General features: G+C 38.6%; 1 protein-coding gene across 1 annotated transcript; it reads left to right on the top strand.

The window, feature by feature from the left end:
* The first annotated feature begins 1,536 nt into the window (after positions 1-1,536).
* LOC124856313 (protein-glutamine gamma-glutamyltransferase E-like) lies at positions 1,537-21,186 on the top strand. Its single transcript, XM_047346646.1, has 15 exons — positions 1,537-3,832; positions 8,074-8,244; positions 8,442-8,696; positions 11,583-11,701; positions 12,006-12,134; positions 12,928-13,105; positions 15,131-15,266; positions 15,483-15,592; positions 15,949-16,064; positions 16,199-16,325; positions 16,539-16,747; positions 18,381-18,555; positions 18,657-18,820; positions 20,044-20,177; positions 20,859-21,186. The coding sequence occupies exons 1-15, from the start codon at positions 3,790-3,792 to the stop codon at positions 21,004-21,006; spliced, it is 2,214 nt and encodes a 737-aa protein (XP_047202602.1). The 5' UTR covers positions 1,537-3,789; the 3' UTR covers positions 21,007-21,186.
* The last annotated feature ends 3,144 nt before the right edge of the window (positions 21,187-24,330 follow it).

Raw genomic sequence — 24,330 nt, 5'->3', positions numbered from 1 at the left:
TGAAAGTCAAACCAGCAGTTATGGCAAAACAATAGAAAATATGGTACTGAGCGAAGCTTTGGGAGCGGCCTCCACCAGACTACAGTCATAAAACTCCCAAAGTTGGAGCTCAATGAAACACAAAAGGTCATAAAACTTTAGGCGGCAACCAGTGGAAACCTCAGTATGAGGGATTGCTGCAAAGTCAACGCCAGTGACTGTCCACTGTCTCTACATGCTCATCCGGGAGGAGTGAATGCTGCAAGTCACTGACTGGATGCAATATGCTGGGTTTCCTTAGACAGAAAAACTTTTTATCCAATTTGAATAAATAACTGAATCTGACTGCACTGCTCAATGATTAGGATTAATTGGACTGTATGTACCTGACTTTTGTGAAGTGCCTTGAGACGACATGTGTTGTGAATTGGCGCTATATAAATAAACTCAATTGAATTGAATTTAATTGACCCCCTTTTGCCCTCAGAACTGCCTTAATCCTTCGTGGCATAGATTCAACAAGGTACTGGAAACATTCCTTAGAATTTGGTCCATATTGACATGATAGCATCACACAGATGCTGCAGATTTGTCGGCTGCATCCATGATGAGAATCTCCCGTTCCACCACATCCCAAAGGTGCTCTATTGGATTGAAATCTGGTGACTGGAGGCCATTTGAGTACAGTGAAGTCATTGTCATGTTCAAGAAACCAGTCTGAGATGATTCGTGCTTTATGACATGGTGGGTTATCCTGCTGGAAGTAACCATCAGAAGATGGGTACACTGTGATCATAAAGGGATGGACATGGTTAGCAACAATACTCAGGGAGGCAGTGGCATTGACACGATGCTCAATTGGTACTAAGGGGCTCAAAGTGTGGCAAGAAAATATCCCCCACACCATTACACCACCACCACCAGCCTGAACCGTTGATACAAGGCAGGATGGATCCATGCTTTCATGTTGTTGACGCCAAATTCTGACCCTACCATCCGAATGTCGCAACAGAAATTGAGACTCATCAGACCAGGCAACATTTTTCCAGTCTTCTATTGTCCAATTTTGGTGAGTCTGTGTGAATTGTAGCCTCAGTTTCCTGTTCTTAGCTGACAGGAGTGGCACCCGGTGTGGTCTTCTGCTGCTGTAGCCCATCCGCCTCAAGGTTCGACAGGTTGTGCGTTCAGAAATGCTCTTCTGCATGCCTTGGTTGTAACGAGTGGTTATTTGAGTTACTGTTGCCTTTCTATCAGCTCAAACCAGTCTGGCCATTCTCTTCTGACCTCTGGCATCAACAAGTCATTTGTGCCCACAGAACTGCTGCTCACTGGATATTTTCTCTTTTTCAGAACATTCTCTGTAAACCCTAGATGGTAGTGCGTGAAAATCCCAGTAGATCAGCAGTTTCTGAAATACTCAGACCAGCCCGTCTGGCACCAACAACCATGCCACATTCAAAGTCACTTAAATCACCTTTCTTCCCCATTCTGATGCTCAGTTTGAACTGCAGCAGATTGTCTTGACCATGTCTACATGCCTAAATGCATTGAGTTGCTGCCATGTGATTGGCTGATTTGAAATTTGCGTTAACAAGCAGTTGTACAGGTGTACCTAATAAAGTGGCCAGTGAGTATATACTGTAACTACAACAGAAACATTTGTGTTTTTGCCCTTTCCACATACAGAAACCAAGAACTGGAGAACACACCCATAAAACAGCCGGGTGATTTCGTAAAGTATCTGTGGAAACAAAAAATAACAGCTAGATGGGTGCAGTGACACGCCCATCTAGCAGAAGTATTGGGTCAAGGGAATGCCATGATATGGCAGCCCAAACCATCACTGATCCACCCCCATGCTTCACTCTGGGCATGCAACAGTCTGTGCGGTACGCTTCTTTGGGTCTTTTCCACACCGTAACTCTCCCGGATGTGGGGAAAACAGTAAAGGTGGACCAGGTATAACCAGCTCTTTTCCTGTGAAATAAAGTCCTTTACACAGACACAAACCACATGCAGAGATCGTGTGAATGCTCATTGTGTAGTTGGATTTAGTTGCTCTATTTTTTGATTTAAAAAATATTTAAAATATTTTGGTCTTCGACTGTATCATTAAATAGACATATGTTTTGTATTATGATGTTGCACAGAAATTTCTACCTTTGTTCACTGGAAACTGCAATGTTGTGACTTTACTTTCATGATGTGGTTTATCCACCTTTACAGATCCAGACAGATACATTAAAATGTCTTGTATATGTACTTCAGAACTCTGGACAGTGATGCTACTGCTCCATCCTCCTGTACCTGACAATACTTGGTTCTGGTTGTATTTCAGTGTTCGTGTCAAGGAAGAAATCCTTCAAGTTCCTAATTTAAATTACAACAATTACATAAAAATCCATTAAACTAAGCACTTAGTCATTACAGTATTTTAGTGCAAATGTGACTTTAAATCCTGTAAATAAAATGTAATTTTCTTAACATGGGTTAGGATTCGCTCCCTGCCACACTAGTTCAGATGCTATTTGTGTTTAGAATCCACAGTGCGGTTAAATGGGTTAACTTATTTAAACACATTATTTTTTTACTGTAATAAATCAACCAAAATCATATGTTAAAGTCCCAACCGCAGTTTTCACACAAACTCTCCTTGCATGAGAGTTGTGTGCAGCTTGCACACATGCATTTAAGGATCTGCAAACCTCTCCATGCTATTACTCAAGCGCTTAAACACAAGGTGTGTTGGTGTCTTTCGACGTATTCTTTCCTGCTTGGCCATACCTTATTTGCATGCAACCATGATGATAATTAACCAACACACCCTGGTTTCTGGCAGAATACTGCAACATGTGAGTTGGCTTTTGACATGCGGCTCATTGAAATAAATCCAGAACTTTCCGTTGTCTGTCTAAATCAACACACACCTGTGATAAATTATACATCACTGATTGCATAACATGTGAATCCCTCTTTTAAGTTATCAAGTAAAAGTTAAAGTAATCAAAAGATATAAGGCTAGGCTTTAAAAAGTAGAAATAATTCTCAAGTTCATAAAGGTAACATGTAACCAACACATTATTGACATGTACATCTGTGCACTGATGGGAAAAAGTGCTTGCCCCCTTCGTGATTTCTTGTTTGTATGTTTGTCATGTAGAAATGTTTCAGAACATCAGAAAAGCTTAAATCAGACAAATATGACACCATTAAACACAAAATGCAGTAATCAAGGTGTTTATTATGAAGGAGAAAGAAATCCAAACCTGCATGTCCCTGTTGTGCAATTATGTTTATTTAATTATGAATATTTATTAAAACGTATATGTAACAATCATAATTAATAATTTAACATTCCTAACCATGAAAGATACTGTCAGAAGAAACATTATCATCCATCTTTACTTGTATTTTCTATATTTGAGCTATCTGTGTATTCATGAAAGTCCAAAAAATAAGTATTAACAGAAATCTGCTTCATATCTTCAAATGTATATTGTTAAGTGATGGCTTTTTATGAAGATTGCTGTAGTGACACTACAGGTGCATGAGTGTTAAAAACAAAAAGGTTCTGACTCAGAAGCAGAGTAAACCTCAAAACCAACGTCACAATTATAGTTTGCTTGGCATGCTTTCAGGAAATTTGTAATCAGGTTGTGACATGCAATCCTTTGGGAACTTGACATGTGGTTGGGTGTAGCAAGGGTTTAAAAATCCACTTGTGCATCTCTCAGTTTGTGGTTGTGTGCCTGCTAGAGGGAATTCTAGTGTTTCTTTTTGTAAGAGGAAAAGTCCTGCAGAGAAAGAACAATGAAGCTTGACGGGTCTAAAGACTACAGCAATCAGAACAAAGGTATTGTGTTAAAACCTTATTGTTTATCTTTTTTCTGTGAGACTGTAAACTTAAAGGACAAACCCCAGAGATGATATGCTTAAAATGTTTAAGAATTTACATATAATAAACACCAAAAACCTTTATTATTTGTGTCAGGATCTGTTAAACGCAATGCTTTCGAAAGTATGTGCTGACAAGACAACCAAACAGGTCTGTAGTACTGTTTTTAACCACTTACCACTACTATTTTTATTTCTCTCTCTATGCTCTACATACAGGTCCTTCTCAAAATATTAGCATATTGTGATAAAGTTCATTATTTTCCATAATGTCATGATGAAAATTTAACATTCATATATTTTAGATTCATTGCACACTAACTGAAATATTTCAGGTCTTTTATTGTCTTAATACGGATGATTTTGGCATACAGCTCATGAAAACCCCAAATTCCTATCTCACAAAATTAGCATATCATTAAAAGGGTCTCTAAACAAACTATGAACCTAATCATCTGAATCAACGAGTTAACTCTAAACACCTGCAAAAGATTCCTGAGGCCTTTAAAACTCCCAGCCTGGTTCATCACTCAAAACCCCAATCATGGGTAAGACTGCCGACCTGACTGCTGTCCAGAAGGCCACTATTGACACCCTCAAGCAAGAGGGTAAGACACAGAAAGAAATTTCTGAACGAACAGGATGTTCCCAGAGTGCTGTATCAAGGCACCTCAGTGGGAAGTCTGTGGGAAGGAAAAAGTGTGGCAGAAAACGCTGCACAACGAGAAGAGGTGACCGGACCCTGAGGAAGATTGTGGAGAAGGGCCGATTCCAGACCTTGGGGGACCTGCGGAAGCAGTGGACTGAGTCTGGAGTAGAAACATCCAGAGCCACCGTGCACAGGCTTGTGCAGGAAATGGGCTACAGGTGCCGCATTCCCCAGGTCAAGCCACTTTTGAACCAGAAACAGCAGCAGAAGCGCCTGACCTGGGCTACAGAGAAGCAGCACTGGACTGTTGCTCAGTGGTCCAAAGTACTTTTTTCGGATGAAAGCAAATTCTGCATGTCATTCAGAAATCAAGGTGCCAGAGTCCGGAGGAAGACTGGGGAGAAGGAAATGCCAAAATGCCAGAAGTCCAGTGTCAAGTACCCACAGTCAGTGATGGTCTGGGGTGCCGTGTCAGCTGCTGGTGTTGGTCCACTGTGTTTTATCAAGGGCAGGGTCAATGCAGCTAGCTATCAGGAGATTTTGGAGCACTTCATGCTTCTATCTGCTGAAAAGCTTTATGGAGATGAAGATTTCATTTTTCAGCACGACCTGGCACCTGCTCACAGTGCCAAAACCACTGGTAAATGGTTTACTGACCATGGTATCACTGTGCTCAATTGGCCTGCCAACTCTCCTGACCTGAACCCCATAGAGAATCTGTGGGATATTGTGAAGAGAACGTTGAGAGACTCAAGACCCAACACTCTGGATGAGCTAAAGGCCGCTATCGAAGCATCCTGGGCCTCCATAAGACCTCAGCAGTGCCACAGGCTGATTGCCTCCATGCCACGCCGCATTGAAGCAGTCATTTCTGCAAAAGGATTCCCGACCTAGTATTGAGTGCATAACTGTACATGATTATTTGAAGGTTGACGTTTTTTGTATTAAAAACACTTTTCTTTTATTGGTGGGATGAAATATGCTAATTTTGTGAGATAGGAATTTTGGGTTTTCATGAGCTGTATGCCAAAATCATCCATATTAAGACAATAAAAGACCTGAAATATTTCAGTTAGTGTGCAATGAATCTAAAATATATGAATGTTAAATTTTCATCATGACATTATGGCAAATAATGAACTTTATCACAATATGCTAATATTTTGAGAAGGACCTGTATGTTTTAAAGATATATTTCTAACCTAAATTTGACCTCTATTTTTCAAGAGTTAGGATCCTGGCCACAAGTTTAGAAACTACAGCAATACTTTATTTTATTTTTGAATAATTGGAAACCCTGGAAAGGTCTGAATCAATATATAAATCAATAAATACAGGCAAGTGGCAGTAATAACTGATATAACAGACATAATTAAGGTCAGAATACAGATATTGATTGTAGCTAAATTACAGAGGTTGATAAAGTACCTGAACATGTTTTTGTCTTAATCTTATAAACTTATCTTATAAAACTCCAATGTAGCTCTTATTTTAAAGACATAAACCGTCCCAACTTGTTTTCTATAGTTTGTAAAAAAGTTATTTTAAGACTGTATGTCTTTAATTGTGCAAATTCCATTTACAGATAAACACAGATGACATATAACTACAGCACAAAGATGTTGTTTTTGCCTATCCCACATACAGATGCCAAGAACACACCCAGAGATCAGTCACAAACAGCCAGGTTAATAATAGGATGTCATCTGGGTGCAGCGCTGGTGCAGTGGTAGCGTGACCATAGACTCTTCAGCTTTCAACGTAGCTCTTCCCTGGTTCAGGTCCCAGCCCCGGTGACCTGTGCTACCTGTCAGCCTACTTTCAAAAACAGACAAAATAAAGTCCACTAGCGCTGCAACCCAAATCCTAAAAAATCAGAATAGGATCTCATAAAAGTTTATGTAAATGTAGACAGACAAATACTTTGGCAATATAGTGTATGTGTCTGTCAACTTTTACATGAACTTTGATGACATTCTATAAGCTCCAATTTGTTGATGGACCCAGCAATAGCAACATTAACTATTCTGTTCATAGTTAGATAAGAAAACCAGAACTGAAGCCTCTGCTCTAATTCATACCAAAGGTGTTCAAGAAGGTGAGGTCAGGACTCTCTGCAGGCCAGTTAAGTTTCTCCACACCAAACTTTATACACCTGCAGCCATGGAAGTGATTGGAACACCGGATTTCATTGATTTCATGGTGGGACTCAATACTTTTGACAGTATAGTGTATACAGAATAAACACAAATATAAGACTTTATTTACAAAAAATCCAACTCCAAGTTAAAATATGTCAGTCAACAAACTCTTTATCTAGGCTAGTAACACTGAACTAAAACTACCAAGCAAAAATGAAGAGAATAAGGACAGTTAATACAAAAAAGGAGCCTGAGTTGGTGTGCGAGGTAGAGAGAAATAGTCAGACTCGCCTCGACGCACGGCTCTGACTCTAGAACCAGTCTCCTTGAGAGGGGTTGGACACTTTCACTCTGGAGTTGCCCTTTGTGAGAGGCGCCAAGCTGGGGTGGGCATACTTGTTGCCCCCCATCTCGGCGCCTGTATGTTGGGATTCATCCCGGTGAACGAGAGGGTAGCCTCCCTCTGCCTACGGCTGGAGGGACGGGTTCTGACTGTTGTTTGTGCTTATGCACCAAACAGCAGTTTAGACAACCCACCCTTTTTGGAGTCCTTGGAGGGGATGTTGGAGAGCGCCCCTCTGGGGGACTCCCTTGTTCTGCTGGGGGACTTCAACGCTCACGTTGGCAATGACAGTGAGACCTGGAGGGTTGTGGTTGGGAGGAATGGCCCTCCCAACCACAACGCCTTGGAAGTCCCCCGGACGAGCTGGCCCAAGTGGCTGGGAAGAGGGAAGTCTGGGTCTCTCTACTTAGGCTGCTGCCCCCCCCAGCCTGACCCTGGATAAGAGGATCGGTTACTATCATGTTGGGAAGTTCAAGTTTTAAAAAGTATCATGTAACCACCACATTATCAGCATCTATATATGAATAAACAGGCTCACATACCAAGGTGAGAAAAAGATGTTTGGCCCCTTTGTGATTTCTTGTTTGTATGTTTGTCACACAGAAATGTTTCAGAACATCAAACAAACTTAAATATTAGATAACACAAGTAAACACAAAATGCAAAGTTTAAATGAATGTGTTTATTATGAAGGTAAAAAAAATTCAAACCTGCATGGTCCTGTGGGAAAAACCGATAACTGGTTGGGCCACCCAATCAGTCTTTTACAGCACTGTAAAGGTTTTTTGATGTTCCTTTTCTAAAATGTTGTGTAACTTTTATGCAACATGGAATGAGACACACACCTTCCAAAAAGTTAAGCTTTTGTTTCGTCAGTCCAGAGAGTATTTTCCCAAAAGTCTTGGGGATCATCAAGATATCTTCTGACGAAACTGTATGTAAACTGTATATTCCTGACTAAGATCTCCCACCTTAAGGATGTGGTCCTGGAAGCTATGGCCTAAACAAATAGCTTACAATTGCAGTGCAATTCTAACATTTTTTGTGTCTCTTCATTTTCATTTCAGTTTTTACTGGAGTAGACCTGCACAGTGACACCAACAACAATGATCACCGCACCAGCAAAGTATCAGTGAAGAAGTTGATTGTGAGACGAGGCCAGCCTTTCAAATTAACCCTCAAACTGGCACAACCTTTCAAGCCCGCCTTTGATCAGCTCACCATGACTGTTGCGACCGGTTGGTTTTTAATTTGATTATGTGAAAATATATATTTTTAAATTACCATACCTGCTGCTGTTCAAACCAAAAAAAATACATTTACAAAAGTGAAATGTGTGACTTTACAGCTGCAATGTGTAGCTGCATAATTCTTAGAAACAGATCTAACATGAAGAGTGTTATTGCCTGACTCCTTTGACGGATCCTCTTTGTAGGAGACTTTCCTTCTGAAGAGCGAGGGACAATGTCGCGCTTTGGTGTCCCAGACAAAGTGCGGCGTTCAGCTTCTGCTAAGGCGGTATGGAGAGCTGAACTCCAGCAAAGCTCTTCTCCTGAAACTGGAATCTTGACTCTGACCATTACACCCCCAGCTGACTCTCCAGTAGGGGAATACAAGATGTCTGCAACACTCAGGGAGGAGGAAAGGGAATTGGCAAACCTTTCGGTGCTTTTCAACCCCTGGTGTCCAGGTAGGTTTGTGGTCTCCATCCAACAACATCTATACGTCAATCCAAGTTACAGCTTTGTTGATAAAGCTTTTTTTTATTATGTTTTGTGAGTCCTGGTCATTTCACCCCTTTGCCATTTTGTACTTTTGAGATTTTGATCCTTTCATACCCAACTTTCTCAGGTAAAAAAACTAAAAACCTATCTTTTACTGGAGATTTCCTACTGACCATTAGTCAGTAGGTATCTGCCTGGCAGACATTTTGCACCCCTTTTGATAAAAGATATTTTTTTATATTTTCTATAATCTGCTCATAGTTTACCATAAGGTAAAGATAAAGTTATTTTCACTTAACCTAGGGTCATAACCTAATATGGTCAACTGGTCCAAACAGGATCAGAATTAATAAAAATGCACTAAAAAGTCTTGTAATATAGTTTAATTTAATTATATTATAAACCTTTATGATTATTTACCTCCAAAACTCATTAAAAACACCCAACTAAAAAGAGAGATAAACTCATACCAATGGTTAAGAAGCCAAGCTTGTTCCTAGGCCAAAAATGGAAGTAGCAGGGAACATACAGGGGTTGGACAATGAAACTGAAACACCTGGTTTTAGACCACAATAATTTATTAGTATGGTGTAGGGCCTCCTTTTGCGGCCAATACAGCGTCAATTCGTCTTGGGAATGACATATACAAGTTCATCAAACCAATCTTTCACCAGTCTTGCTGTGTTTATTGTTGCATTGTCATCCTGATACACGGCACCGCCTTCAAGATACAATGTTTGAACCATTGGATGCACATGGTCCTCAAGAATGGTTCGGTAGTCCTTGGCAGTGACGCGCTCATCTAGCACAAGTATTGGGCCAAGGGAATGCCATGATATGGCAGCCCAAACCATCACTGATCCAGCCCCATGTTTCATTCTGGGCATGCAACAGTCTAGGTGGTACGCTTCTTTGGGGCTTCTCCACAACGTAACTCTCCCGGATGTGGGGAAAACAGTAAAGGTGGACTCATCAGAGAACAATACATGTTTCACATTGTCCACAGCCCAAGATTTGCGCTCCTTGCACCATTGAAACCGACGTTTGGCATTGGCATGATTGACCAAAGGTTTGGCTATAGTAGCCCGGCCGTGTATATTGACCCTGTGGAGCTCCCGACGGACAGTTCTGGTGGAAACAGGAGAGTTGAGGTGCGCCAGCAAGACGTGCACCAACATTGTGTCCTCTTTTGAACTCTGGTATGTCACCCATAATGTTGTGTGCATTTCAATATTTTGAGCAAAACTGTACTCTTACCCTGCTAATTGAACCTTCACACTCTGCTCTTACTGGTGCAATATGCAATCAATGAAGACTGGTTACCAGGCTGGTCCAATTTAGCCATGAAACCTCCCACACTAAAATGACAGGTGTTTCAGTTTCATTGTCCAACCCCTGTAGGTTTGAACTAGTGGGTAATCAAAAAGGGAGAATAGACTCAGTCGTTTTCAGTTGGGTTTTAATTTTTTTAAATAAGGGTTTTGTCATGATTTGTGGGTGTTTTTGGGTTCTTATTATTATTCTTGATAGATTTTGAATCATGCTTCTGTTATTTTCCTGGTCATGCTTTAGTTTTTGTCTTCTAGTTCATGTTTTGTCAACTTAGGTTTGTTGGATCTGGTTATGCTTTAGTTTCATGGTTTACTAGTTGTGTTTTAAGTTTGTATTCAAGAGTCTCTGTTTTGCTCCAGCCAGGTTTTGTTCTCACCTGTCTGTCAATTAACTTTATTCAGTTCACCTGCACCTAGCATTGAGTCTCCTTGTTTCACCTGGTTCTTGCTCTATATATACACCTCTGTTCTGTTCATTCCTCGTGGACACATTTCGGATCATATCACCCTGTTTTCAGCTGGTAGTTACGGATCATGCTATGCCTGTCTTACCTGCCTGTTTATTGTTTTGTTCCTGCCTCCTCTTACGAGTGAGTTTGTGTTTTTCTTATGATTAAATTGTACTTAACGTCATGCTGCCTGTCCGTCTGCATTCCGGGGTCCTCAGCTACACAAGCCATGACAGATTTGTGCAGAGTAACATAAGGTGAGGTCTCATCAGGTAGTAATTTGAGAGGCTTCCGGTGTTTATTCAGGTGAAAATGATTCTGGTAATAACAAGAAACTAAAGAACAAAACTCTAACTCTTTTAATAAGCATGACATTATATTCCATTTTGTATCCATTGAAGGTGAACACTATGTTTTTGTTTTATTACTTCTAGATAAATCGTTGCAGCAGCTAATATCAGTGTTGTATGTATAGGTGGTTGGACTCAGACTACTTTAATAATCCCACTGCAAGTCTGCCATGACATTTTTCAAGTTCTTATCCCAAATAAAAGATATCGAATACTGAAAATTACCAAAGTGAAGACAACATGACTTTATCTAGTAAGATAAAAAAGCTATTTATGTGAAGCAAACAGTAGAGAAAAACTCATGATGAGAAAGATGGACCATCTTCTTTCAGCTGGAAAACGGGTCAAGATATTTTACGGCTAAATGCAAACATACAGTAGATGTGGTTTAGTTGAAAAACTAGTGAAAAAAATAAAAAATGTGTCTTATAGAAAAGTGGAAGGGTCTGAAAATATTTAATGTAGAGTTTGCTGAAATGACCGCATCATTTTTTAGATCAAGTTGGTCAAAATGCGGAAATTTACTTTTATGTGCTCCCTGGTCTGAAATTTTCCAAACTGAGATTGTTATAACTGCGCTGTACTAAAGTATAGATGTTGACTGTTAACAAGAACCCCACAACAGAAAAGGCTGAACCTCGAATCTGTTGTTGTTCTGGTAAGTTTTCCTGCTGTTTATTTATGCTGTTTGTGTAATTCCACAATTGTTCATTTTTCTACAGGGGACTGGGTGTTTCTGTCTGATGAGGAAGAGAGAAATGAGTATGTGATGAATGAACATGGGATAATCTATAAAGGAGCTGATAATTACATATTTCCAATTACCTGGGACTACGGACAGGTAGAATCCTACCTTTATGTTACTAAGAACGTATATCATTCAATTACAGAGTTCGTGATATTAATGACTACGTCTTGTAAATTTCATATAAGAACGTATATCATTCAATTACAGAGTTCGTGATATTAATGACTACGTCTTGTAAATTTCATATAAGAACGTATATCATTCAATTACAGAGTTCGTGATATTAATGACTACGTCTTGTAAATTTAATATAACACTTAATCGGAACAGCTAGTGTAAAATAGATTTTTTCTTGTATACTAGTTTAATAGGAGTCTGTCTCTCACTACCTGTCCAGTTTGAAGAGGATATGGTGAAAATTTGCATGAAGATACTCGACCTCAACTTTAAACACAAGCGTGACCCAGCTGATGACGTTTCTGCTCGTTGTAATCCCATCTATGTCAGCCGCGTCATCACATCCATGGTAGGTAACTCTTTACGTTATATATAAAAAATTTTTATTTTGTAAACTTGCACAATGCTGTCATGTTGCATTTCAGAATAATTTTATCTAGGGCCTTTGAACAGACGGTGCAATATACACACAACATTGCTTTTAGTTCTTTTGTCAATATTTTCAATAATATCTTTACCTGTTTGAATGTTAGATTGAATTTTTATTTTATTGCCAAATACCATTAATTTTCTTTCCAAGTAAACCCAGGTTAATTAACTGATTATTTCTGTGAAAGCAGGTTTTCAGTTTATGCATTTTTCATGTGCAAAAGTACTGTTAATTTAATTATCCCCAGAATGAAATATTAAATAATCCACAAACTGTACAAACGTAAATGTGTTTTACACTTTGCATGAATCATTCATATACATTTAAACCGTTTCAGACCCAATACTTATGCATAATAACTTTTTCGACTGCATATATTGTTTTGTTATAAACTGCTATGAACTGCATTTGTATTTACAGTAAAGCCCAAGATAATTCATATCTTCAGCAAATTTAGTTTTCAAATTATCTTGATTTAATGGAGAACTGTTATAGTACGGCAAGACATATCATTTGGGGGGGTCTTTTTGGATGTGTCCACTGGGATTTTTGCACATTTATCTTTTGCAAGTCTTTGACATAAAATACCACCTTGCCATCTTCCTTATTTTAGCTGTCTCCACAGAAGCCATTATGTTATGTCCAAAATACCTTTTTCAATGTATTTGTATGATTAAAAACTTAAAACTTTGCTTTTCATTGTTTCTTCCAGATTAACACTGCAAACTCTGGTGGCATCCTGCAGGGAAACTGGGGAAATAATTTTAGAGGTGGGCTCCCACCCACTCACTGGAGCAGCAGCTATGCCATTCTAAAAAATTGGTATAACTCCTGTTTCTCCTCAGTGAAATTTGGACAGTGTTGGGTGTTTGCTGGCGTCATGTGTTCAGGTAATATTTAGTTCTTTAAGTCCTATTTAGCAGCTGTATTTTAATAGATACTTAAAACTTGATAGGGCTTTAGCTCTTTAGGCAAAAGTCCTTTATTTTTTAAGAACAGCTGAAACTTAGCGAGAAAGACATATTTGATCAATATTAGAATAACATAGGCCTCTGATCAAGATGAGCCAGATATTTACAGTTATTCAACCAGACCTAAAATACAAAGTATTCTCACATTACAACTTCACTTCAGCATTAGTAACAAATATCTCTTGAATGTTACAATGCCGGTGAGAAGTTTACATGCAATCATCATGGGGATGAACATCATTACACTTCTAGGCGTTTTAAATAATATTTCTGGGTTGAGAAATGTTTGTTGAGCTAATACTACACACAACTTAAATGAATCAGAAGACAAGAACTGGATGCACAGTTTTGAATTTGTGGTTGATTTTCTACCTATCTGTACATGGTCAAAATTACACATATACAGACACAAATATATACATACAACCACTAATATATGGTTACATGTCCATTAGCAGGATGTACAGTACAGACCAAAGGTTTGGACACACCTTCTCATTCAAAGAGTTGTCTTTATTTTCATGACTATGAATATTGTAGCTTGACGCTGAAGCCATCAAAACTATGAATTAACACATGTGGAATTATATACTGAACAAAAAAGTGTGAAACAACTGAAAATATGTCTTATATTCTAGGTTTTTGAAAGTAGCCACTTTTTGCTTTGATTACTGCTCCGCACACTCTTGGCATTCTGTTGATGAGCTTCAAGAGGTAGTCACCTGAAATGGTTTTCCAACAGTCTTGAAGGAGTTCCCAGAGATGCTTAGCACTTGTTGGCCCTTTTGCCTTCACTCTGCCTTCATTTCTTAAAGTAATGATGGCCATTCGTTTTAATTTACTTAGCTGCTTTTTTCTTGCCATAGTACAAATTCTAACAGTCTATTCAGTAGGACTATCACCTGTGTACTGTATCCACCTCCTGCACAACACAACTGATGGTCCCAACCCCATTTATAAGGCTTGAAATCCCACTTATTAAACCTGACAGGGCACACATGTGAAGTGAAAACCATTTCAGGTGACTATTTCTTGAAGCTCATCAACAGAATGCCAAGAGTGTGCGGAGCAGTAATCAAAGCAAAAGGTGGTTACTTTCAAGAACCTAGAATACAAGACATATTTTCAGTTGTTTCACACTTTTTTGTTCAATATTTAATTCCACATGTGTTAATTCATAGTTTTGATGCCTTCAGTGTGAAGCTACAATATTTATAGTCATGAAAATAAAGAAAACTCTTTGAATGAGAAGGTGTGTCCAAACTTTGGTCTGTACCACTTTCTTTTTCTTACCATCATCAAGCTCAATTCTAGCTGGATCTTTGACCATTCTTCTTGGGAAAATTGGTAGTCATTTAAGGTATGACCATAAATCCGGTGTAGGCAGCAGAACATTTTTTGTTGAGCTTAAAAACTAGCCAACTCTGCAGACATTTTATACTCATGGTTTAAATGTTGGACTAAGTCAAATTGACCAAATCCTGCCAACAGTTATTACATATCCAGCCAGAATGATTCTAGGAAGTTTATAGCAACAAAAAATAGAATGGTTGAAATGCAACTTACTAAGAGACGTGTATTGACTAATTATACTGTATATGCATGGAGTTGAGCCTGTCTTTATAATTGTGACCTTGCGTAGTTTGGAGAAAAAACACCAGAAATCCCCTCTCAAAACGTTCTGCAGTTATATGTTATAAAATCTTTTCAAATGAAAAAAACACAATAGTTGAATAGTTTGTGCCCATGATGAGTGTTTGTATCTATATACAAAACTATAATCATTGTAACAGTAGTGCTGCTTAATACAACAAACTAAATGATGCTCTATTTTCCTCTATTGGACTCCAATTCAACTTCTACAAATAAAGACAAAATGTAACTATCGAAACATCATAATCATGCAACTAACTAACAAATACTGTTTTGTATGTTTGGTTTCAGTAATGCGTCTGCTGGGCATTCCGTGCCGTGTTGTCACCAACTACCAGTCGGCTCATGACACCAACAGCAATCTGACCATTGACACCTACTATGCTGACTACGGAGTTAAAGAGAAAGAGTCCAAAGACAGCATCTGGTGAGAAGTTCTAAACGTGCAGGGTTTTGTGAAACAGTAAAACAAACAGTCTAATATGAAATGCCCAACATTTGTTTCACAATGACAGAGAAACAAAATGTGACGAAGGCGCCAAGTGCTACAGTTTGCTTTAGTCTTTGCATTTTAGCCTTTGAGTGTTTTTTTTTTTTTTTTCAGGAAGCTGAGTTAATTAATTCTGTTAATGGTGTTTTAAAGGAACTATCACGTCTGGGTCGAAGGGTGGATGAGGCGACCCGACCTGGCGCAAGATCGTAGATATGATGGCTGGCAGGCTTTGGATCCAACTCCACAGGAAAAGAGTGAAGGTACAGTCAATCCTGACCCAAATGTCTCTTTTGACCCTACTCTGATCACATTGTTTCTTGCCCAAATTGTTATTTCTGATCTTAAATAATGCAAAGAAATTACAGTCATGTTTGAGTATGTGTCTTATATGAACCCTCAACCCTCTCCTTAAAAGTTCTTATATTGGTTTATTTAGGATCACAGGTTAACTTTCATGATGGAGCCTTTTGTTTTAGTGAAAAAAATTACTCAAGTTGCACTATTTCACTATTTATAATTATGTGTGATGGATCTAACTTGATTTGCATCAAAAATCAAAACTTGCAGGACTGAAGAGGAAAATAAGTATTTCTTTAATTTTACTTTACTCCTACAGGTATATTCTGCTGCGGTCCAGCCCCAGTCTCAGCCATCCTGAATGGAGACACTAACCTCAAATACGATGTTCCATTTGTCTTTGCTGCGGTCAATGCTGACTGCATATCCTGGTTGGTCAGTGAGCAGAGCCATACTTTTATCTGAATTATTTCTGGAGGGCACTGAGACATTTAAAAAAGATTTGAAGAATCCTTAAATTTATTCATGTCTCACTTACCTTTTAATGTTTCTATTGCATGTTCTTTCAGGTGAAACGTGATGGGTCTATGGTGAACATTCATTCAAGCACAAGCAGAATTGGGCAGAACATCTCCACCAAGTCTGTCGGCAGCACCAAGAGGATGAACATCTCAGACAGCTATAAGCATACAGAAGGTGGGATCCCCTGACCAAACTGATATACAAGCCTCAGCTCTTTGCTCTGTTCAGACAATAAATACAACAACCCTTTTGTCCTGTCACTGTTTTCTGCTTCGCTCACCTCCCACTTTTTATTGTGGATATTTACTGGAAACTCTACTGCAATTCTACAAGGAAGCCCGTTGTTTTATTCAGTTTTACTGATTACATGAACTACCATTTTCACAGGAACAAAACTGGAAAGAATTATCTTCCAATTAGCCTTTGCCAGATTGGAAACTGAAAAAGCAGGTGAGGGAGGAACAAGTCTTAGTGGTGATAAAGTTGGAAATCAGACAACAGGCATGAACAACGGTTCTCCAGAAACCACTACACAAACAGCTGATCAGATATGCAGTCCAACACCACCACCTCAGCTGCTCATTCGATTTGAAGAGGTAGGTCAACAGCTGGGGGCTCTTTAGCCTGTTTTGACACAGAGTTAAAGTTTTCTCTCTCTGTTCTTAAGATTAAGTTGAAATTTTGAGTAACATTTCCAAAATGTAACTAAAAAGGCCTCTGACCATCTTTGATTGTTGTTGGCCACCAAACATCTTCATCTGGATGATGGTCTGCATACAGCTTTAAGTATTTCCTATATGCTTTTTTAACACAGTAATCTAAGTTTAGACCTTTAGGTGCTGCTATTTGCATATGATGCCAAAACTGTTTTTCATAGTTTTGGTTTTACATGTTAAATTTAGAAACAAGATCCATTTTCCCAGCAAGGTCCCTTCAGCTCCCTCCATTGTCGGAAGGTATATGGAGTTTTGGTTTTGTGTCTGGGTTCTCAAACACCTAAAAGTGGCCTTACCTGGTGTTAAAACTGTTTATTTAGAATTATTCTCTAAAACCAGAAAACCAAAGAATAGCAATGCAATAAAAATTATATTCCATTATACACCGTACTGAGAAGATGGTTAAAGGAAATGTTTTTGTGGCCTTGAGTAGTGTCTGCAGGAAAATGTACCTTCTTCTCTGACAGCCAAGCTCAGACTATAAAATATTTACTCACATTAGATGGTGGCATTTTGCTCACATGGTATGCATATCTAATGTTTACGTTCACAGTGCAGGACTGATCAGAATTAGAGGTTCACAATAAGGCTTAGTTGCTTTATGCCTGACCTATCTTTAAGTAGTGGGAGCTGCTAAACATATCCTGTACTAAATGGTTACGTTTTTTATCATTAACGCTACACTGCAAAGTAATGTAGATCCTCGAGAAATACCCAGCTGTCCATTTTTGCTCCTGTAAAATGTCTAGCCTGCAAGGTATGGAGAGCTGTTTCATTCAAAATTAAAAAAATTATTTCATACTGTTAATACTGTTAATAATTTATTATTAAATATTCCATCAAATAAGTAAATGTTCCCATGAAATAAAACAAAATAAATCTTTAAAACAAAAATTGTGCTTTAGTAATTGATTTAATTATTTACTTCAAGATTTATTGATGTATTTCATTTTGAATTAAACGGCTCTCCACAGAAAGCGTTTACTAGTGTTGAGTAAGGAGCTGGTAGGCCTTATAAATTAGATATTTGCCATTTACCATCAATCAGTCTTTAATTTCCTTCTTTATTGTTGTTTTTTTAGTAAAGCTTAAACTCCAAGAGTTTTATGAACACATTCGGGTACAAATTAAGATTAATTTGCTTCATACTCATAATTGATGTGTAACTGACCATCAGGCCCACTGACAGCTTTTACACTGCAACTGCACCCCCCTCCCCTATTCAGGGCCTGGGACAACAAATCCATAAGCACCCCTCTGTTGGTGGGTCTGCTGATCATAGTTTTTACCAAATTACATTGTTTCTCATCTGAACTGTGGCAATTTAGTACTGGGACAACATTTGGGGTGACTTTCTGAAAAAAAACAAAAACAAAACTAGAAATGTTAGCTAGAAGCTAGAAATGTTCAAACAGGTTTTGGAGAAACAAACTTGTTGGATTTCAATAAATTAAAGACACATTGAGTAACAGATTCCAAATGATCCCATTCTTCTAATTTGGTCATACTGAAGGTGTCTAAGCCAGTGAACGGTGAGGACGTGAATCTGAATATGATTCTAAGCAGCACGAGCAGTGTTACCAGGGAGCTGTCCATCAACATCAATGCACAGGCCATGAAGTACACTGGACAACCAGCTGGAAACATCTTCACTAAGCCAATGAAGACGAAGCTGCTGCCTGGGAAAGGTGAGTCTTTCTCTGGAGACTTTTCATTGGATAAAACTGTTATTGCCGTACCTGACATCTCAGATTTTGTGTAGACACTTACTTCCTTTTGTTCCCTTCAGATCTCACCATCCCTATCCTGATCCCGTTCTTAACTTACAACAAACTCATGACTGAATGTGAAAGCATAAACATATCAGCTATGATTACCGACCAACAGAAGAGTGATCATGTGTTCCTGGCAGAGAACCGCATTGTGCTGATGAACCCCCCAATATCCATTACCGTAAGTACAAAGTACTTTATTAAGAAGGGTATGTATGTTGTTTATAATGGCCAAAATAATCATTAATTCAAGAAATTGTGATATTCTAATTGTTGAATATTGCAATATCAGTGACTATAAACACACATATTCCTCACACTTCTGTTCTTTTTTCTTGTGTAACAATGTTCCCATCACTCTTAATGGGATTTAATAACTTGGATGCTTTAATGTACACTGATGGAAAGATCAGGAAAGTTCATATTTGATTCTTCCATTGGATTTAAGAAGGAAAGTAGCTCTCAGTTTTGGTAGTCTACTGCTTTGGAGCATGTGGATGTGTGTTCTTCACAAAGCGGAAGAGGGGGAGGTTTTGAGCTTTGGTATTGAGAGCAGTTGCTGTTGCCCATCAACCTGTGAAATAAAAGGCCATATCCAGTCAGTCTGAAGTTCACAATTTTGAGGTTTGGGGGGGTTATTGTTAATTAGTCCCTTCGCCCATGTTTTAGTCTATGCATTAGTTTCACCTGTTCCTTCAGCCTCCCTGCCTCCTTGTAACCTGTGAAATAAAAGGCCATATCCAGTCAGTCTGAAGTTCACAATTTTGAGGTTTGGGGGGGTTATTGTTAATTAGTCCCTTCGCCCATGTTTTAGTCTATGCATTAGTTTCACCTGTTCCTTCAGCCTCCCTGCCTCCTTGTCACACCTGTTCCTTTTATTACCTGTTCTTTGCATTCCCTTAGTATATTAGTTAGTCTGGTTTATGTGTTCATTGCTGATTCCTTCGTTCACACTCCGTTCTCTACCCTTGTCTAAGTATTACCATGTTTCCTGCAGTGTCAACTTATGTAAGTTTTTTGGATTTCGTCTATGTTTTGTACCTGCAGTGCTTTTGCTTCGTTTTTTTGAAAACATTTGAATAAAGCTGAAGACTTATTCAACATGCTGCTGCCAAGCTCTTGTCTTCGCTTTGGTCCGACCCAAACTCAGAACGTGACAAGGACACTTTATTCATTTATTTATTTTTATTAATTTGCCTATTTATCATTTATTTTTTTGCAGTGGCCAAGCTTTTAATTATTTATGCATGAAGCACATCTGAAAAGAAAAAGCACCAAATTATGACAGTCTTGTATCAATTCACATTCTTTTTTTTCCTGCAGGTTGCAAAATCTTTTCACAATTAGTGTTTCAGTTTCTTTCACTAACTGGTTGTATAAATGTATTTTGTCTTTGGATTCTAGGTCCCTGGTGAGGGCAGATTGAACAAGGAAATGACTGCTGAAGTGCTGTTCATGAATCCTGTCAAGGAGATACTGAAAGACTGCAGTCTGACTCTGTCTGGAAGTGGTCTCTTTAATAGTGAGATAATTACCAGGCAAGTGTTTTTTTTTTTTTATGTAAATACTTGGGAATGTTGAAAAGTTTTTAATGTGTGTGTTTGTGTGTGTGTGTGTGTATATGTGTGTGTGTGTGTAAACAAGACATTTAAGAGGTTTCTTAAAAAAAAAAAAAAATTTCTGCAGGTACGTCTGCAAGTCACTTCACCACTGAGTTACATTTAGGCTGAAGGTTTCCACGAAATTTAAAAAAGGAGCCATAATTTGGCAAATAAAGGAGATAGACTCTGTAAAGTTTATCATGATCTGCACCTCTTTGAGTTTCTCTTAATTGCACCCACCTGTTTTCCATGTTCTGTGAATATCTGTTGTATTTAACTCTTTGTCCTCGGTTGCAATCGCTGCTGTCCTCACTCCCTGGCTCCTGTATTTCCTTCATGTCCTGTAAGTTCATCCTTTTATTAAAATATATACATCCACTGTACACCTGTGATGGCCTGTTGCTGCTTGGGCCCTTCTGGGGGTCGGGTCACACCGTCATGGTTTGTAGTGGCAAAGGACCCAAGTGGCAACAGGACATCGCAGGCATACAGTAAATGGAAATATTTTAATAAAATAATGAACTTACAGGACACAAAGAAAATACAGGAACCAGGGAGCAATTTATAATCTACTAAAATAATATATATTTTTTAAATGTTCTTTTGTGCTGCTTACAGACTTCCAGATCTGCTGCCAAACAACAGAGTTCGTGTCAAGTTTGATTTCGTTCCCTATAGGAGTGGAGAGAGGACTTTTTTGGTCGACTTTGACTGTGCCTCTTTCAGAGACATCAAGAAAAGCTGCAGAATCATTATAAGACCTTAAATCTATCTCATGCACTTCCTGTGTTCCTTTAGAGCAAGAATGATGCAAATGTTAATACTCTTACAGATACTACAGACTTGATGTACTTGACACATCATGTACTCATTGAAAGCATTCCACCAACGTCTGTTAGCTCAATAAAATTCCTTCCCAATCCAATAAACTGATTTAAAATCCTAATCTGCCTCATTTCTCCAATGTTATCAATTTAAGATTGTTTTTTGTTTTAACCAGTTAGATCTTCATTGCTTTCAAACACTGATTCATCTACAGCCTGTTACATAGTTTCTATTTGCGTTGAATTCTCTTCAGTTATTCTCTCCTTTTCTTAAAGTACTTTTTGTTTATTTCTGCAAGTTTATGACGTTGACTCCAATGTGTGGCTTTTCAGCCTGTTACTGTCTGCATTTTTTTCTGTCTGAAAAGTTTCACTATTATAAAAAAAAAAATCGTGTGCAGTAAGAAAAATCTTATATACACAATAGCCTTCATGTTCAATGATATATCAGTGAAAAGCTTTCAAAGTCATCAACACTAGATGCCTAATACTTTATTCTACTGTCCACATCAAAGAAGCCAGGAAATTGACATCATGTAAGTACAGGGATTGATCAGCTCTGTTTTTACATAATCTTTTAGCAATTGTTCTGGTTTAGATCAACCAATTGTCCGCTCACCAATCTGACCTTGTCCCCCATTTTAATTGCTAGAATTTAGGCAGGTGATGTTTTCCCAATGGCAGCTCCATTTTGCCTACATTCTTGTTAATAAGGTGTGAAATATACAGATTGTTACCTTCTCGCTCTTTGGTCATAGGTAAAGGAACTGGTAATGTGTAGCGTTTAAAAATGTACTATAGTCAATGCAGTCTTTTTCCTACATGTAGTAAAAGATGGCAAGTCAAAATAATTCAAAATGCTTTACAAGAAAAGTAAGATAATTGAGAGAAAGCTGCATTCAATATTATGGTCGTAGGAACTCTGAGTAAATAATAACCAGCAGGGCCTACATGGTACAGTTGGGCGGATCGATCCAAAATTAGATTCAGAATCCACTTTAAAGGCCAGGTTTGTGAGAGCAAACAAGGAATTTGACTTTGTTGACCTTGAGTTTATACATGTATAGACATAAAATAAAACCCATACACATTGCAGGTTGTGGCAGTGCAAAATGCTTATTTGTTTCACAGCAGAGTAGCCAACTACCCTGGATGTGAGATGTTCACTGTGTTCGACAGAGAGACAGCCTGGGACAAAAAACTGTCGGCTCATCTTTGTCACTAATGCTATGTAGCCTGAAGGGAAATGTCTGAACAGTTTGTCTCCAGGATGTGAGACACTTTCTGCCACGGCGTCATTATACAGGGAGGCAGAACTAATTCACCATGTAGCTTTGGAAAAACGCAAAAAAAAAAAAGGTGGTCTTAAAGGCCATCAAACCAGACTAGGGACGAATAAGAGGAATAGACTTGTCAATGCGAGGCAGAGAGTGGCCATCACGCTGCACATACTTGCAACCGGCTGCTCGGAGCAGTGTGTCACATAAAATAGTTCGATGTCAAGACTTCTTTCTGCCGGGCAGTTTATGTGACACTGCGTTTGTTTACGCGTTCATAAAAATTGAGCTTTGTACGGACATGTCCGCGCAGTCAAGTACACGCGACTAAGACCTGTTGAAAAACGCTTGCATTTTCTGCCCAATGAGCATCTATGCATGACTGCATATCGCATTGCCTACACATTTTGTATTCATAAAATCCATAATTTCAAAGCCTTGTCCAGCTGTTGACTGATGTTTGTCAGGTTTAATGAAAAGAGAAAGAGATATACAACCAAACAGACAAATTAGACAATTTCCTTTAATTATTTTGATGTTAAAGTCTGAAGAATGAAAGGAAAAGCATGGCCACAACCATATTTCTGAATGTCTAGTAACTCTCACAATAAAGTGTTGGAAATGGAAACAAACATAGTATTTTATAATTGCAGCATGCTGGCCAAAACTCTGTTCTGTGTAGTGTGGAAATATAAATGCCTTATTATTAGTAGTGTGGAAATATAAATGCATTATTATTAGTAGCTAAGACTAAGATATATTTGGGACTTTGCTGCTTATAGATTTATTATTATTAGGAATTTTTAGTTATGATAGTTAGAAAAAACATAACAGTAGCCTCTAGTATTATAGAGTCCAGTTTTTACACTGTGATGGAAATTCTTTTATTAAGTGTTCCAAAGTGTGTGACCTTTGGGTTACCTCACTTCTGTGAACATCTGTGTTAGGGAGTAAGCTGTAAAAGCCATTATCAGAAGTTTAATGGTTAAGGCCATTTGTTAGGGTGATGCCTCGGGGAGAGTAGATGGTTGTTCCTAGGTAACCTAGTCACCTCTGAACCCGAGAAGGGTCTGGGGTTGTAAAACACAGACTCTTTGAAGTTGAAATAACACTGTCATGTTCTGGTATAAATACTGTGTGTAAATGTTGATCGGGGCTCTGTTTCACTGACTAACCTCAGTGACAGAGTCATTCAAACGCTGAATGCCTTTGAATAAAACTTTGAAAAAAGACAAAGTCCGGATTTTCTCTTGTCATGAGTCAACTTCTCTCCACTTTGATAAGAAAATTCCACAACAAATTTAGCGTCACGAACAGGATCTAACGTGCCAGAGGAGACCGCAGGAGGGGACACGGACGCCTGGCCAGCCTGAGAGTTGTTCTCAGTCCACTTCCATTTTACGGAGGGGAGTTCTGGTGCCCGCCTGCGGCTTCTGGCCGATTGGATGCAAACTATTTGTCTTCAAATATATCTGGGTGAGAAGTTGCTCTGTATGATATAATGTATATTATTATTTTCATTACACATTAACCATCATCTCCTAACTAATTAATTAGGTTCCAGAGTTGCAAGAGGGAGGACATCAGCTGAGGGCCCGGTTACCCTGCAAAGGAATGGCAGGGAGGTTCTCATTGGTAACAATGGGATAAACCAGAACACAGGGTTTTGCGGGTGGTTTTTAGCAATTTTCTACACCTCATAAAGGAGAAAAGCCAGTCGGCAGACGTGCCGCTGAACAGGTAAAACAAAATGGTTCCGGAACCTTGAGGCATCAGGGGTGCCTCCTTCTTCATACTCTGATTTATAAAATAATGAAAGGAAAAAGTGGGGATGATTGTGTGAAATGTGCTTTAATTTGGAAGATAAGTTTGGTTTTTCACAGCAAGGAAGTTTGAGTGTAAATAAGTTAAATAGTTTAAATAGTTTCAAGTAAAACAGTTGATGGAAAAATAAAAAAACATAAGGAAAAGATTAAAAAGCACAAAGTG

This window comes from Girardinichthys multiradiatus, chromosome 20 (genome assembly GCF_021462225.1).
Source record: "Girardinichthys multiradiatus isolate DD_20200921_A chromosome 20, DD_fGirMul_XY1, whole genome shotgun sequence".
NCBI lineage: Eukaryota > Metazoa > Chordata > Actinopteri > Cyprinodontiformes > Goodeidae > Girardinichthys > Girardinichthys multiradiatus.
The sequence above is the reverse complement of the archived record's forward strand: the minus strand, read 5'-3'. Positions and strand labels throughout refer to the sequence as shown.

Coding starts and splice junctions, on each gene's coding strand:
- LOC124856313 (XM_047346646.1), top strand. CDS start 3,790: ATGAAGCTTGACGGGTCTAAAGACTACAGCAATCAGAACAAAG. Junction 11,702..12,005: donor TTACCTGGGACTACGGACAG/GTAGAATCCTAC, acceptor CTACCTGTCCAG/TTTGAAGAGGATATGGTGAA. Junction 15,593..15,948: donor TCCACAGGAAAAGAGTGAAG/GTACAGTCAATC, acceptor TTACTCCTACAG/GTATATTCTGCTGCGGTCCA.